Source organism: Heteronotia binoei, chromosome 4, assembly GCF_032191835.1.
Source record: "Heteronotia binoei isolate CCM8104 ecotype False Entrance Well chromosome 4, APGP_CSIRO_Hbin_v1, whole genome shotgun sequence".
In the NCBI taxonomy this organism is placed as follows: domain Eukaryota; kingdom Metazoa; phylum Chordata; class Lepidosauria; order Squamata; family Gekkonidae; genus Heteronotia; species Heteronotia binoei.
In genome coordinates this window covers 94,177,197-94,191,856 of record NC_083226.1, presented here as the reverse complement: position 1 = coordinate 94,191,856, position 14,660 = coordinate 94,177,197, and the positions used below count along the sequence as shown (strand labels likewise).

General features: G+C 39.5%; 1 protein-coding gene across 2 annotated transcripts in view; it reads left to right on the top strand.

Annotated features, from left to right (window-relative positions):
* The window catches only part of SNCAIP (synuclein alpha interacting protein), a 108,714-nt gene that overhangs the window by 27,230 nt on the left and 66,824 nt on the right, over positions 1–14,660 (top strand). For both annotated transcript variants that reach the window (XM_060235547.1, XM_060235546.1), the window contains exons 3-4: positions 10,189–11,042; positions 13,558–13,737. In XM_060235547.1, the coding sequence (XP_060091530.1) occupies positions 10,189–11,042; positions 13,558–13,737 (1,034 nt within the window). The remainder of the gene's footprint in view (positions 1–10,188; positions 11,043–13,557; positions 13,738–14,660) is intronic.

The window sequence follows — 14,660 nt, the reverse complement described above, 5'->3', positions numbered from 1 at the left end:
ATTTTCTGTTTGTTAGATAAGGCAAGCTTGTTAGCCGAAACAGCAATGCTCCGGGTGTCTTTGAGTTCAGCTGCCAATTCTGAAACTGCCTCTCTCACTGACTTAATTTCAGATCTTATCTGGTCCTGGGATGACATTATTAAAGCCTGGAAAGCAGACATTTGTTCTGATAACTCTTTAATTGATTTAGCCATAATTACTTATTAATTCTTCTGGAGCTACACGCAACACGCTGAGTAATTAGCCTGGGCGTTGCCTCCTTAATTTGATAGTAAGAGTTGTTATCTTACCCTCTGGGACCCCAGAAAGGAATTCTTACGTTCTTCAGACCTTCGTAAGTAAGCTCCTTCTTCAAATAGTCTTGCCAAAAGGCTATTTACATTCTTTTGAGCTATTTAAAATTCCAATCCGAAGGGAAGGACGAGCAAACAGCCAGCTTCCTCAGCGCATGTTTACCATCCGCACTTCATTTGTCTCTTCATTCCGACTGGGGGGGCAAGGGTTGTCAACTTTTTTCTTCTGGAAGGCTCTTTATTCCTTCAATGGTACGTGACAAACATACATTCAGAAGATGAAGGTTTGACTACGTGGATATACAAGTTTCACCAGCTGAATTTTTCTTTCCTATTGGGCTTCTGTAGGCACCGGGACCCTGTTAGAGAAAAAAATAACATAGTTTTCAAATAAGGCAAGACTGGGGCAGGAGATTGCCAGTCAGGTTCTGGAAGCAAATCAATAATAGACAGGGCTTTTTTAAAAAGCAGGAATGCACAGGAGCACAATTCCAGCTGGCTTGGTGTCAGGGGGTGTGGCCTAATATGCAGAGTTCCTGATGGGCTTTTTTTGTAGAAATAATTTAACATAATATGCATATTATGTTAAATTATGTTTGTAGAAAAAGCCCAAAAATAGATATGAGTGAAGGGGGGGGAAGCAATTGTGGTCTCAGAGCTGGGAATGTGCATTTGGTTATATCCAGTCCAAATATATATCCGAAAAATACACTTTCAGTATTTTCCAGATATCTTCTGAACACTAGATTATATCTGGGATTTTCCAGGAAAATGGGAAATGGGTCTTGAAAAATTCCAGAAACATCTGGGAGTATTGAGAACCAGCTCTCAATGCTGTTTTTCCCCATGAATTTTGCTGTTTGTCAGTGTCTTCTTTCCAGGGCTTGGTTTCAGTTTGCCAGTTTGATTTGGTTTAGATTCTGTGCTTTGAAATTAGTTCTTTGGATCTTTCACTAGTTGGTTTTATGTTGAATTTATAGTTTGCAGTGGATTCACTGTTTCAACATTGCCTTGCATTCTTGGTTTGCATATTATGTTAAATTATCTGATTTTACATTTGTTCGGATTACAAGAGTGGTCCTATTTAGCTCAGCCTAGAGAATTCTCTGGCTTGAGATTCTCAGGTTGTACATTTGTTGTGTTGAACTTGTTACATCATCATGAAAGCCAATTTGGTATAATGGTTAAGTGTGTGAACTCTTATCTGGGAGAACTGGGTTTGATTCCTCACTCCTCTACGTGCAACTGCTGGAGTGACCTTGGGTCAGTCATAACTCTCTCAGAGCTGTTCTGCTCAAGAGCAGTACTTGAAAGACCGCCCCACCTACCTTGCAGATTGTCTGATGTAGGGAGGGGAAGGGAAGGGAAAGAAGATTGTAACCACTCTGAGACTTCAAGTGAAGGGCTGGGTATAAATCCAATCTCTTCTTCTTCTCATGCTTCTGTTGGGATTCCCTGGTTTTGCATTGGTTCTTTGAGCTTGCTGGTTCTGTCTGCTCTGAGAGGCTTTTGGCTGAAGTAGCTTTGATTGCTCTTGTGTCTTTGGCTATTCTTTGCCCTGAAGAAAACTTGGAATTCCACCCCAGCCCCGCATTGGAAGCATTCTTCATAGGGAATAATGAATTGGAATCCCGCCCCCCCCCCCCCCAACCACTCAGATCTCAATACCAAAGCAATATTTGAAATTTGGATAACAATGAATACCAATATTTTTCAGCTCCCTGATATCCAGATTTTTTAAAAATACCATTTTTGAGGTATACAGCCCTACTAGGAGTACATGGTGTGTTTTTCAGGTAAGCAGGAAGAAGACATATAGGGAATGAGGTAAGGAGTGATGATGCTACAGGGAAGTGAGGTAAGGCAAAGGCTAATGGGGCTGTTTGGTCAGAGAGTTAGTGCTTATTTTAGTTCTTTTGCAAATAAATACTTTTTCTTCAGGAAAACAGCAAGGGGATATTCTGGAAACTCTATATTGTGAGCTAAGGTCGCAGCCATTGGCATGCTGAGTGTTTAACAAGCTGTGCCATCCAAAAAGCATTTGTGAAGAATTGGCATTTATACTAGAAAATGAAAAATTCATTCAACCTGAAAAAGTAAATAACTGTCTAGATACAAGGGAGGTGATGACAAACTAACTATTGAGACTATGTCAAAGTCTTGACCCTTCTGTGAATATAAGTGTTTTCATAAGACTCTGACAGAATTCATTTCCATGCAAAGTCTTTACAAGTTTTTGTCAGAATAAAGCAGCTGGGAAACATGTGGTATCCATTTTCTTGTGTCACTTGAAAAAAATTTCCACATGTAAATAAAACCAGCATAAAAGTATCACCCTTTGAACCCAGGATTATATACAATGCGTAAATACATTTATGCAATGAGGGTTTTTAAAACTGAACTTTTTAGTTGCATGTTGTTGTTGGAATAATACATAATTATCTGAGCAGTGTCATTCTGAAAGCTTCTGAAAACATCCAGGTAGTTAGTCAAACTCAGTTCTATCCTTTTCATAATGTACATTTTTTACTTTAATGTTAACAATATTAGCATAATTGCTGCTTTCAACATGGTGTGTTAGAAACTCTGAACATGAGTGCTGGTTTGGTGCAAATGAAGCATTGCACAGCATATGCACGACATTTAGAATGAAGCAGAGTGTTACCAGTTTCTCCCAACTGAATATAATGAAATTTTTAAGGGCAACTTTTATTTAGGGTAGCAAGAATATAGCTGTATTCTACAGACCATGTAACACTCAGAAAAGATATATATTATGATGGGTTCAAAAATATTTAAATGTAGCCACAAGGGGAATTTGCTAGTTAGTGGTGAGAAAGAAGATGTTTCATTATCCCTCATTCTGCAGAACCAATCAAAATAACTACATTAGGTTGATGTTTGGTCTATAAGGGAAACAAAAAACAGGTACCATTTTTAAACTCATGAGATAACTCCTCCCACTAAAACTGCTTTTTATTTGGATCAGAAAAGTGGCACTGAAGAAATAATGTACAGTTTCCCCTCAGACAGTAGTTTAGACAAGGGATAGGCAACCATTTTATTGAAGAGAAGGACTTCCCAAGCAGAATGTGAGCCCTGAGCCACTCCCCAGGGGAGGCAGCAGCAGTGGTGGTGAGATCCTCTTGTTCCATGTGCTCCCTTTCCCCTTCCTCTACATGCTTTCCCCTCATTGCTAAGGCACCACTAGACTGATTCAGGTGTAACTCAGTAGAAGGTAACTTTATGTGTTTGTGACCAAATTACATGCTTCTCCTCCTCCTCATTTGGCTTCTCCTTTTCTTTGGACACTTGCATATTTCAGCATGTACAATAAGCAAGTCACATATGCTGTCTTAAGACACCAGGAAGCAGTGGTAGAAACTGGAGATGGGAAATGGGTTCTAGCCCTATCAGCTGTGTAATGTTGATGGGCAGCTGAACCTCCAATCAGATCTGAATGGTTGATAGGGAGGGGGTGTATAGGGCATTGCAAGCTCCTTTGGGGGAGCCAAAAAGTTACGGTTGACTGGTTGGTGCCGCCCCGCCCCTATCTAGTGGCAATTGTCAGGAACACATACAACCTTGTTCCCTAGGTTAAACCACACTGTAAATGTTTCTGATTTGTCTCACCAAGCTCAAGGTTAAATGTGGTTTCTAAAGATTTCCCCCCTTCTATTATATTACTATGAATATAGATTCAGGTGGTTAGCCATGTTGGTCTGAAGCAGAACAACAAAGCTTGAGTCCAGTGGCACCTTTAAAACCAACAAAGTTTAATTCTGGATATAAACTTTTGTCTGCATGCACACTTCTGTGCACATTAAAACAGACTGTGCCAATCGTTACAGAAAGGTAGAGGGGAGTAGTTGCCAGGAAGGGTTAATTAGGTTCAAGATACATAGGTAACTGATTTATAAATATAACTAAGAAACTGTGCGGGGAAACTGTGCAAACCACAGCAGCTGCAGCCAATGGCCGCTGAAAAAGCCACGCTGCTCTTGCTTCCTTCCCACTTCCTTCCCCCACCCAGGAAAGAAGTGGGATGGAAGCAAGGGCAGTGCAGCTTTTTCAGTGGCCACTGGCCTTTATAGAGCCCGAAAGGCGCTTCACGGCCGCTTCCTTGATATTGTAAAAAAGCCTTAATATTGTAAAAATGGAGGGAGGAGGAAGTGCCTTGGGGGGGAGGCACCACGGACGGGGGCAGTGAGGCTGCGCTGGGCTGTGGGGTGACCACCTGCCCCTAACTCTATCCCTAAGATTGGATCTGGAGGTTAATATGGTATCACCTTCCCAATCCGTGAAGGCCCCTGAGAATGTTCTAAAAAAAATCAAGTGGTCCCCGGCCCTAGAAAGGGAGTTTTCTTCCCTCTTTGGCTCTGAAGCGCTACGCAGATTAAGGGATTCAATCATAAATTCTAATTCAGACGATTCAATTCTTCCTGGATTCTCATTATTAATTGATTATTGTAGTGCCAAAGCTAAACCTGTGATCTTGTCTAGGTCTAGTTTCTCCAGCTGGTTTGATACAGATTGTTTAGCTTGGAAACAAGACCTGAGAGCTCATTTTAAAGAGGCTTGTCACTCCAAAGACCAATCAAAAATTAAGGCCTACATTGCTTACAAGACAGCCTACCTGGAGCTTACTACATCCAAAAAGAAAGTTTTCTTTCAGAATAAATGGGACCAACTTTACCACTCGATAAAATCTAACAATAATAAGGCTTTCTGGAGAATCATTTCAGGTAATCTAAAAAACAATTCTGTTACTGACCCAAATATCTCTGAGCAAACATGGGTTGATTACTTCTCTAACATTTTTGCTGCTCCATGTGTATCCCCTCCTATCTTAGTAAACCTCTCAGTTGCTGATATGCCAGTCTGGCCTCCAGTAACTCTAGAGGAAATCAGTGAGTTATTGAAGGATTTAAAAGCGGGTAAAGCACCTGGCCCTGATGGCCTTCCCGCTGAGGTATTCACAAAGTTTGCCGATTGGTGGCTCTTGCCCCTTGCAAAATTGTTCTCTTTTATCGATCTGCATGGCTCCATCCCTGACCCTTGGCTTGACTCTATAATTATTCCAATATACAAAAAGGGGGGGTTGGAGTTACCAGAAAATTTCCGCCCCATTAGTTTATTATCTATAGTGGGCAAACTGTATGCAAAACATTTAGAACTCCGATTAACTGACTGGATGCGCCTAGGCAACATCATAGGTCCTGAACAGATTGGTTTCTCCAAAGGCAAATCTGCTATGGATCACTGCTGCACTCTGGCCTTCCTTGCTGAAAAATATATGCATACCGGGTCAAAAAAATTATACGCTGCCTTCATCGATTTGAAGGGTGCTTTTGATTCAATAGATAGAGCCCAACTATGGATCAAGCTAGGTCACCTGGGAATGGACCCTCGTCTGCTGTTTCTCTTGAGGAAACTTCATTCTAATACCTTTTGCCAAGTGAAATTTTCTTCTAGCGGTGACTTGACTAGTAAAATCCCAGTGTTAAAGGGGGTTAAACAAGGTTGCGTGCTGGCCCCGCATCTTTTTAATCTATTTTTAACTGACCTGGCACAATTTTTGAACCCTGTCAACGGTCATCCGCCTAAACTTGCAGGCCGAGCGGTCCCCTTATTACTTTATGCCGATGACACTACCATCCTCTCTTGTACAAGAGTGGGCCTGCAAAGGTATTTGAATGCCTTTTATGACTACTGTAATTGTAATTCACTTACTATCAATTACACCAAAGCTAAAGTAGTTGTCTTTTCAAACTGCTGGCGCCCACAGAGATGGTTTATTGGCAATTCAACAATCGAGCAAACAAAATTTTTTAAATACTTGGGGATCACTTTTAACCACAAGTTAAGCTGGGTTTCACATCGTAACAACACCGTCAACTTGGCTAAATGTTCAGCTGCTCAAATTAAACAGTTTTTCTTTGCAAGGGGCAACCAATTAGTTCCAGCAGCTATTAAAGTGTTCAAAGCCAAAACGCTTGCCCAAATCCTCTATGGTATCCCTATTTGGATCTCAGCTTTTACCAGGAAAGTGGAGGGCATTCAAGCCTCATTCTTTAGACAAATTCTTGGTTTGCCAAAATATGTGTCCTACTTTGCTCTCTGCTCTGAAGTGGGTCAGTCTTTGGTGGAGACAAAAGCCTGGATTGCAGTGTTTAAATTCTGGCTCAAAATTCATTTTAGAACAGATCCCAACAGCCTTCTTGATTGTATGAAAAGAGACCCATATATTTCATCCTGGACAGCAGTGCTTCTGTCTAAACTCAATCAATTGGGGTTAGAGGTAGATGATTTTTCTACCGCTGATGAGTCATATATCTTCAGATGTATTAAACTGAGACTATGGGAATCGGAGGAAACGAAATTACGGCCAACTGACCCTTATATTTGCTCTCCAGCTTCCTTAGGTCTTTATGCTTTCTGTGGCAAAATGCCCAATTATCTATCAGACCTAACCACTCCAAGTCATCGCAGGGCATTTATGTTGGCTAGACTAAACGCGTTTCCCTCCAAAGTTTTACAAGGGAGATATCAGCGAGTCCCTTTAGTCGACAGACTTTGCTCCTGTGGAGCAAATACTCCTGACTCAATCCAGCATATATTGCTTGATTGTTCTTTATACCATAACCTCCGTAAAGATTTATTTGGCAAGCTTTCTTTTTCTCCAGATTTGTCTATTCTGCTACCCTGTTATTATTTATTGAGTGATACTGAGGGGGTGGTTAGTGAGGCTGTGGCAAAATTTCTGGCTGACATCCTTAAATTTAATTCTGACCATGTTTGAATGCATCTGTAAGCTCGGTTTTATTTTGATTTTATCTCCAATGTTTAAATTTTTATATTCTGTGTATTTTTATCTGAATCTATTATGCCATTAAAGGTTTGGTATGGTATGGTAAAAAAGCCTTAATATTGTAAAAATGGAGGGAGGAGGAGGTGCCTTGGGGGGGAGGCACCACAGACGGGGGCAGTGAGGCTGCACTGGGCTGTGGGGTGGCCACCAAGGCTGGGCAGCCTGGTTAAGGACAGGCCACGGCCCGGTACTGGTCCGCAGCACGAGGGTTGAGGACCCCTGATCTATAGCACATGTAGGAACCAAATAATCTCTGTTAAAACCTGGGGATTCCATTGTCCTGCATTTTGTAATTCAGCAACCTCCTGTCTAGTCTGTCTATTTCTGAAATTCCTTTGTAATAAAACAACTACTTTGAGGTCACCCACTGAATATCCTGGGAGATTGAAATGCTCTCCTACAGGTTTCTCAGTTTTGTGATTCTTGATGTCGGATTTGTGTCCATTAATTCTTTAGCATAAGGTTTGACCTATTTACCCTATGTAGCTAATTGAAAGGCATTGTTGGCATTTAATGGCATATACAATGTTAGAAGATGACCAAGTGAATGAGCCTGAAATGCTATAGTTGATGTGGTTAGGTCCAATGATAGTGTTGTCTGGGTGTATGTGTCAGCAAAGCTGGCATCTGGGTTTATTGCAAGCTCTGGTCCCAGTGTCCATGTTCAAATTAGATGTAGTACTGTTGTGGATGAGGAGTTGTTTAAGATTGGGGGTCTGTCTGTGGGCCATAAATGATCGCCCCCGTATCTGTAAAAGAGAACATGGCTTCCCACCAAGGCATTATTCAATAGAGGTTGTAAGTCTTGGACTGTTTTGAGTTGAGAGCAGTATGTGACCACTAGTGGTGTTCTATTATCATCTTTTTTGGGCAACAGGTTTCTCTGGATACCATTCTGGCTTTGTTGATCTGTTTATTGACTTCATTAAGTGGATATTTTAGTTCCAAAAAGGTTTGTTGTAGATCCCTCAGATGAGTATCTCTGTTTGTAGGGCTGGAACAGATGTGGCTGTAGTGTAGAGTCTGACTGGATACAGTGGATTGTTTAGGATGGTAGCTGGAGGCATGTAGATACGTTTGTTGGTAAGTAGGTTTCTGGTATAAGGTTGTGTCTATGCATCCATTGCGTATTTTTATGGTAGTGTCCAGAAAACAGACTTGTTATATAGATTTATTCATTGTCAAGTTGAAGGTAGGGTGAAAGGTGTTGAATGCCTGGTAGAATTTATTCAGGGCTTCTTTACCATGTGTCTAGACAATAAAGATATCATAAATGTATTGCAGGTATAAGAGAAATGTGAGTGGGTAGGAGTTTAGGAAATGTTGCTCCAAGTCAGCCATAAATATGTTATTGTACTGTGGGGCCATGTGGGTGACCATGGGCGTACCATTGATCTGAAGGGAAAAGTCACCAAATTTGAAGTTGTCATGGGTGAGAACAAATTGGCAGAGTCAGTGGCAAAGTCAGCTGTGGTGTTGTCAGAAATCATGTTCTTTATGGCTTATAATCCATCTTTGTGTGGGATGTTGGTATATAGAGATGCCACATCCATAGTGGCTAAAATAGTGTTCTCAGGAAGGCTGTTCAAAGATTGTATTTTCCTCAGAAAGTCTGTGGTGTCACACACATAACTAGGAGCATTGATAGCATAGGCCAGGTCTTAGAGCAGAGTCATGTATCCATATAACCCCACAGTGAAAGTGCCTGAGACAATGGAGTATCCTGCACTGCCAGGTTTGTGTATTTTGGGTAGAAGATAAAAGGTACCTGGTCAATGTTTCTGTGGTGTGTCTGAAAGATTTTGTTTATGAATATGCAGAGGTAATTCCTTTATAATCTTGTTAAATTCTTTTTTGTATTCCTGTGTGGGATCTGCTTCCAGTTGTTTGTAAAAGGCAGTATTTGAGAGTTGTCTTTGAGCTTCCTGGATGTTCTTTCTGATCTGTTCATAATGACAATGGCTCCACCTTTGTCTGCCTGTTTAATTATAATATCTGGATAGTTCCTGAGACTGTCTATGGCCTTCCTTTCAGCATGATTGAGATTCTATTGTATGCCATGGTATATGTGAATCACATCAGTTTGGACTCTATGGCGAAGGCATTAAATGTAGAGATCTAGTGTAGCATTGCAACTATTAGGAGGGGTCCATGTGGAGTCTATTTTTTATAGCCTTGTTTTGATGGCAGTTGGTGTTCAGGATCTTATTCATTGGTCACAATGCTAGCTGTTCTCCAGTAGATTGTGTGATGGTATGTTGTGAAGATACTGCCTGTTCTTTCTTGTTCTGTTCTTGCATATGTTGAACATACTCCTTCAGGTGTAGAGAGCGGGAAAAGGCTTCTAGGTCCCCACAGTAGTGAATCACCTGGTTGGTGAAATATGTTTTAACATATATGAAGAAGTGTGTATGCACACAAAAACTTATACCCAGAATAACTTTATTGGTCATAAAGGTGCCACTGAATTAAAACTTATTTATTTATTCAATTTATATCCCGCCCTCCCTGCCGAAGGCTAAGGGCAGCTTGCATTGAAAGGTTATAAAAAACCAGTATTCATAAGCCGTAACATAAAAAAAATAAAATGCATCATCAGTAAAAACATATAAGTATCATACAACAATAGTAGGTGCTATTTGATCTTTCAGTAGATTGCATTAATAATGATGGGTAACTGCCAATTCAGTCGATGTAATTTAGCGTATTAAGCTAAAAATCCTAGTCACAATGGAGTATTTGTTGTTCTATTACAATGGATAGTTCTTTCCTGATATCACTAAAACTTTAAAATTGTTGCTTAATATTTCAGTGTCTCTTAGCTAACTCTTTTGAGCTTCAGTTGTGTGTGTGTGTGTGCATGCACATAAAATGCATGTAGTAGACAGTAAAATGTGATGTAATGTTGTACTATTATTCCAGAAAATTCTTTCCCCCTCAAAGTATAAAACCCAGCAACAATATATTGTATAGTTAGTTAAAGAGGGGAATTCAGTGTAAGTTATATTTCTTGTATCCTTCTAGTTCCCAATACTAACTGGAGTTCAGGAGTTTCAACACTCCTTGGAAATGCACAAAAACCAACAGGCATTGCAGATATGTACAGTAAATTCAGACCAGTGAAGAGGGTTTCCCCACTTAAGCATCAACCAGAAAACTCTGAAAATAATGAAAGCGATGACCAAAAGAACCAAAAGATGGAGTACCAGAAGGGCAGTGACTGTCAGCCCGTTGCTCAGATTGGTGACCACAATCCAGGCAGTGGAGAGACCCTTAAAACAAAATGTGTTGAACCTGGAGTTTTGCTTGGTGAGCTGGAACACTATGATTTGGACATGGATGAAATTTTGGATGTGCCTTATATTAAATCAAGCCAGCAGCTTGCTGCTTTTAGTAAGGCATTTCCAGAGAAAAGGGTTTTGAGTGTATATTCAACACTGAATGGTCTTAGTGGCAAGTCATGCCATGCAGGAAGCGCTGAGAAGTCACCAGCGGGAATGACACAGTTGTGCGTTCTGTCTCCAGTGAAAAGCTCCCAGCTGAGAAAAGCGCAGCCCATCCTTCCTGATCAGCAGAAACATTTGACAGACGATGTAGAGTTCACCCAGCCACCAGTTAAATGCAGTTCAGTTCATGAATCTGAAACCCAGACCAACGGCTTCCTCTACAGGACGTTTCCTGATAAAATTGAGAAGACTATTCCTAACTGTCAGTTAAGAGCTTTCCACCTACAGGCAACAGTGGCAGAAAACAAACATGATGAACTAAACAGCAATACAAACTGGAGCAACTCGGGAAGTTCAGAAGAAAGGGCTGAGGATATGAAAAAAATCAAGAGCATCTTGAATATTGTGAAAGAAGGGCAGATATCACTATTGGTAAGTTTTATTTTTATCTGTAAGGTATGTAGAAGTCTAGAGTAGGAAATCTTACAACACAGTTTCTTTGGGGGTTAGTTTAAATCTAATCCTTTTTATTTTCAGTGTAATAATTCATTGCAGATAAATTGCAGAGTGTGAGGGGTTGTTGAAAATATGAAACCTGAAGTTTGTAAAGTAGAAGATGGTTGATTTTAATGTAGCAGACTCAGTTTACAAGGCAGTTAATGTACTCTTTATATATTCTCCTAGGAGTCCTATTTAATAAAATGGGAGTGACTTCCAAACATACCTGCTTAGTATTTCTCCTAATGTTCTGCACTTTGCACTGTTGCCATTAAGTTTTAATTATCTTTTGAGAATGATGGGAATTTGCTCATTTCTTTTTGAGCAGATTAATTTAGTTCCTACTTAGAGACTGGTGATGGTAAAACAGAGTCCTCTGTTTTGCTCTGATTATTATTCAAGAGTGTTTACTCCAGTTTATTGCTACAGCTTTAATGAAAAGGAGTTCACACAGAAGCCACACTTGGCCTCTGATTCACATGATGATTTTAGTTAGTTCCAGCTTTGTGATCAGACACCATGACAAGGCGTTCCCAAAGCAACTAGAGGTAGGCTAACAAGGTGTGGGAGGTGCAGCATATCTGCATTCTCTGTTTTGTGCCTGCTTTTTGCTTATACTTTACCTGGAGTATTTACCTGGAGTACAATGTCAGATTTTTATAAGCAACAAGGAAAAAGCAGTTACTTTAAAAATAGAAATATGTTATACCACATAATAGGGCAATAATGATAAATACAGCAAATTCTAACCCTCCCAGAATCCCACCTCTGGGGATATTCTATGTGAGCCAACACAAATAGAAAAACAATCTTTGTTTTTCTCTGCAAGAAAAAAAAGCTAACCAAAAGTAATTAAGACTATTAATCATTCAAACAATGTCATCAGAGTTAACCTTTCTGTTTGTTCTTTTAGCAATTTATTATTTGATGCTGCATTTCTTGTACTAGTGTGAGATGTTATATCCTGAATGAAATGGAACTCCACTATAGAACTAGTGGAACGCCACTATAGAAAGCTAAAATTTCACTACATTTCTTACTCCCTGCAACCAACTGATGTTTTCATAATTAACAGGATATTTATGAAAAACTTTTAAAATGTATTTCCATGCTAGAACTAGTAGAAAAGACTAACACAGGCATAGTACAAAAAAACTCTTTATGGCTGAGTGACTATTCGGAGGTACAATTGTGCAAGTTTGGTTCAGCCATAACATAAAACCATGGTTTATTTTTAACTGTGGTTAGTTTGAGAACCCAAGATTGGGTTCACAGGCAGTCGTTCAAATCCTGGTTTGCCTGAACAAATTTTGGCTTCACCGTTGCGCTGTCCCTTAGTCTCCCACAAAGATCAACTAGTATCGTAGCCTGCATGGTGGCAGCTTCAGTGAACAAGCCAGGATTAAGACAGCATGTCTCCATTCATCTGTCAAATGCAACCAAATTTATGTTGACAGTGGTTAATAAATCATTTTCAAAGCCTAGTTTCAGATCCTGGTTTGAGGATAGGAACTAACCATACTTAGTAGAGTGGGTCAACAATTAGTTTAATTAACCTATTATTTTGCAGGATGCCTAAATGGAGTTACTGTGTTACATGTTAGAGCTAGCTTCCATGTTTTTCTCCCCCTTTATATGATAGATTAATAAACACAGGACGATGCCACATAATGTAACCTTAAATTGTTCTACAGAGATTCCCTTAGGATCATAGGAAATGTCATACTGCAGCAGATCAATATCAAGTCATGCTTATAGTAGAACTGCCTTCATAAAAATGAGTGACATTTATATGATTAATTTTCGATCTGATGCTTCACCAGTCTGGAAGGAAACTCCATTTTTTAATTCTCCAGTGCATTCCAATTATTTCCTTTCCCTTTTTTTTGCAATATTATAGCTGGTTTTATGTGGACATGGGATGCTGGATAAGGTGTCTCAGAGTCTAAATTATTTTTTCTTTTTAAAATTAGGTTTATATGCTCTTGGTTACATTATAATTCTTATCTTTTTGGTTGTACAGTATAATGTATGATTTTATGGCAGGAGGAGAGGATTGTTTTGGATAGTTAAATTTTGAGCCTTATATGCATATAGTAAGCTAGGATTAGATAATTTGAGATTTTGTAGATTCAACCTTTACTGATGAGGTTCATTATAACACATTTGGCATATAGCACGAGAGGTGTTGATCACAAATGACCAAGTATTTATTTGCAGCAGCTAATTACTACGATTTATGAGGAGACAATTTTATCATAGTTTGCAGCAGAACAGCAAGTACCTCGATTTTACCTTCTGCAAAAGAGAGTATCAATAAATAAACAGAAGCTCAACTAAGCAGAAAGTCATTCATATTATAAATATTTATTTTGTTTACTTGTTTAATAACTGCTAAAGGTGTATATTGAAATAAATAACCAACTCTCTCAAAATTTCTTTTGCATAGCCCCACCTTGCAGCAGACAACCTGGACAAAATTCATGATGAAAATGGCAACAATCTTTTGCATGTTGCAGCATCACAAGGACATGCAGAATGTTTACAACATCTCACATCTTTGATGGGCGAAGACTGCTTGAATGAGCGAAACTGTGAACAGCTAACTCCAGCTGGGCTAGCAATAAAGGTGAGAAAGTTATGGTGTTTAAGGTTCTATGGTGTTTGCCAGATCTGGGACTTGAAACTTGGATCTCTGCTTATGAAAAGGGGCATCATTTGCTTAACTCTGGCCTCAGTTGCTGTGTCTCTTAGATGCTCCCCTCAGCTATATTTCCCAGGTACATATCTGCTGCAGCTAAAAGGGAAAAAATAGTACTTAAGGGAAAGCTGTTCAAAGGGAAAATAGTGGACATGGGGGCCTGGGGTTTACTTCCCACTGATTTCCACTTCCAAAGTGCACCCCCTGGACTGCATTTCAGATACCATGGCAATCTAGTTCCAGACCCCCTTCCTTTATCACTGTCTCTCCATAAAGCAGGTCCTTTATAGTTACATCACTGAAAAATAAAAACAAAATTATTTTATTGATTATTATAAAAGTAAGAATCTTTGAAGTACACTGTCTTTGCATGATACTCACCTAAATGCATCTCAGCTAAGTACATGGCTTTTCTATGCCAGGTTTGTTCCATCGAGTTCAGTACCATTCTTTTTTAAAAGTTAGCTTTAGTAGTTTGTAGATAGGCTGGATTTGATGTCTTTAGTTAGATAATGCCATTTATGTCAAAGAATTAAAAAGTTAGCTAGGACCAAAAGGACATCAAGTCCAGCCTTCTGCTTCAAAGAAACACCACCCAGCCACCATCCCTATTACACTTAACCCTCATAATATAGACCAAAATAAAATCTTAGTTATATGCTTCAGCACTGTTTTTATCCTATGGCTTTATGTACACATTACATAAAGAAACAAGTCATATTTAGTCAATGTATAAACTGTTAAGAGTGCAAAGTTACCATTCCTAAAGCTTGGTTATTCAAAGAATACATGCAGTTCTCACCATGCGGACTCATAGCTGTTGACTGTGTAGGAGCACTGTGCTTGGACAC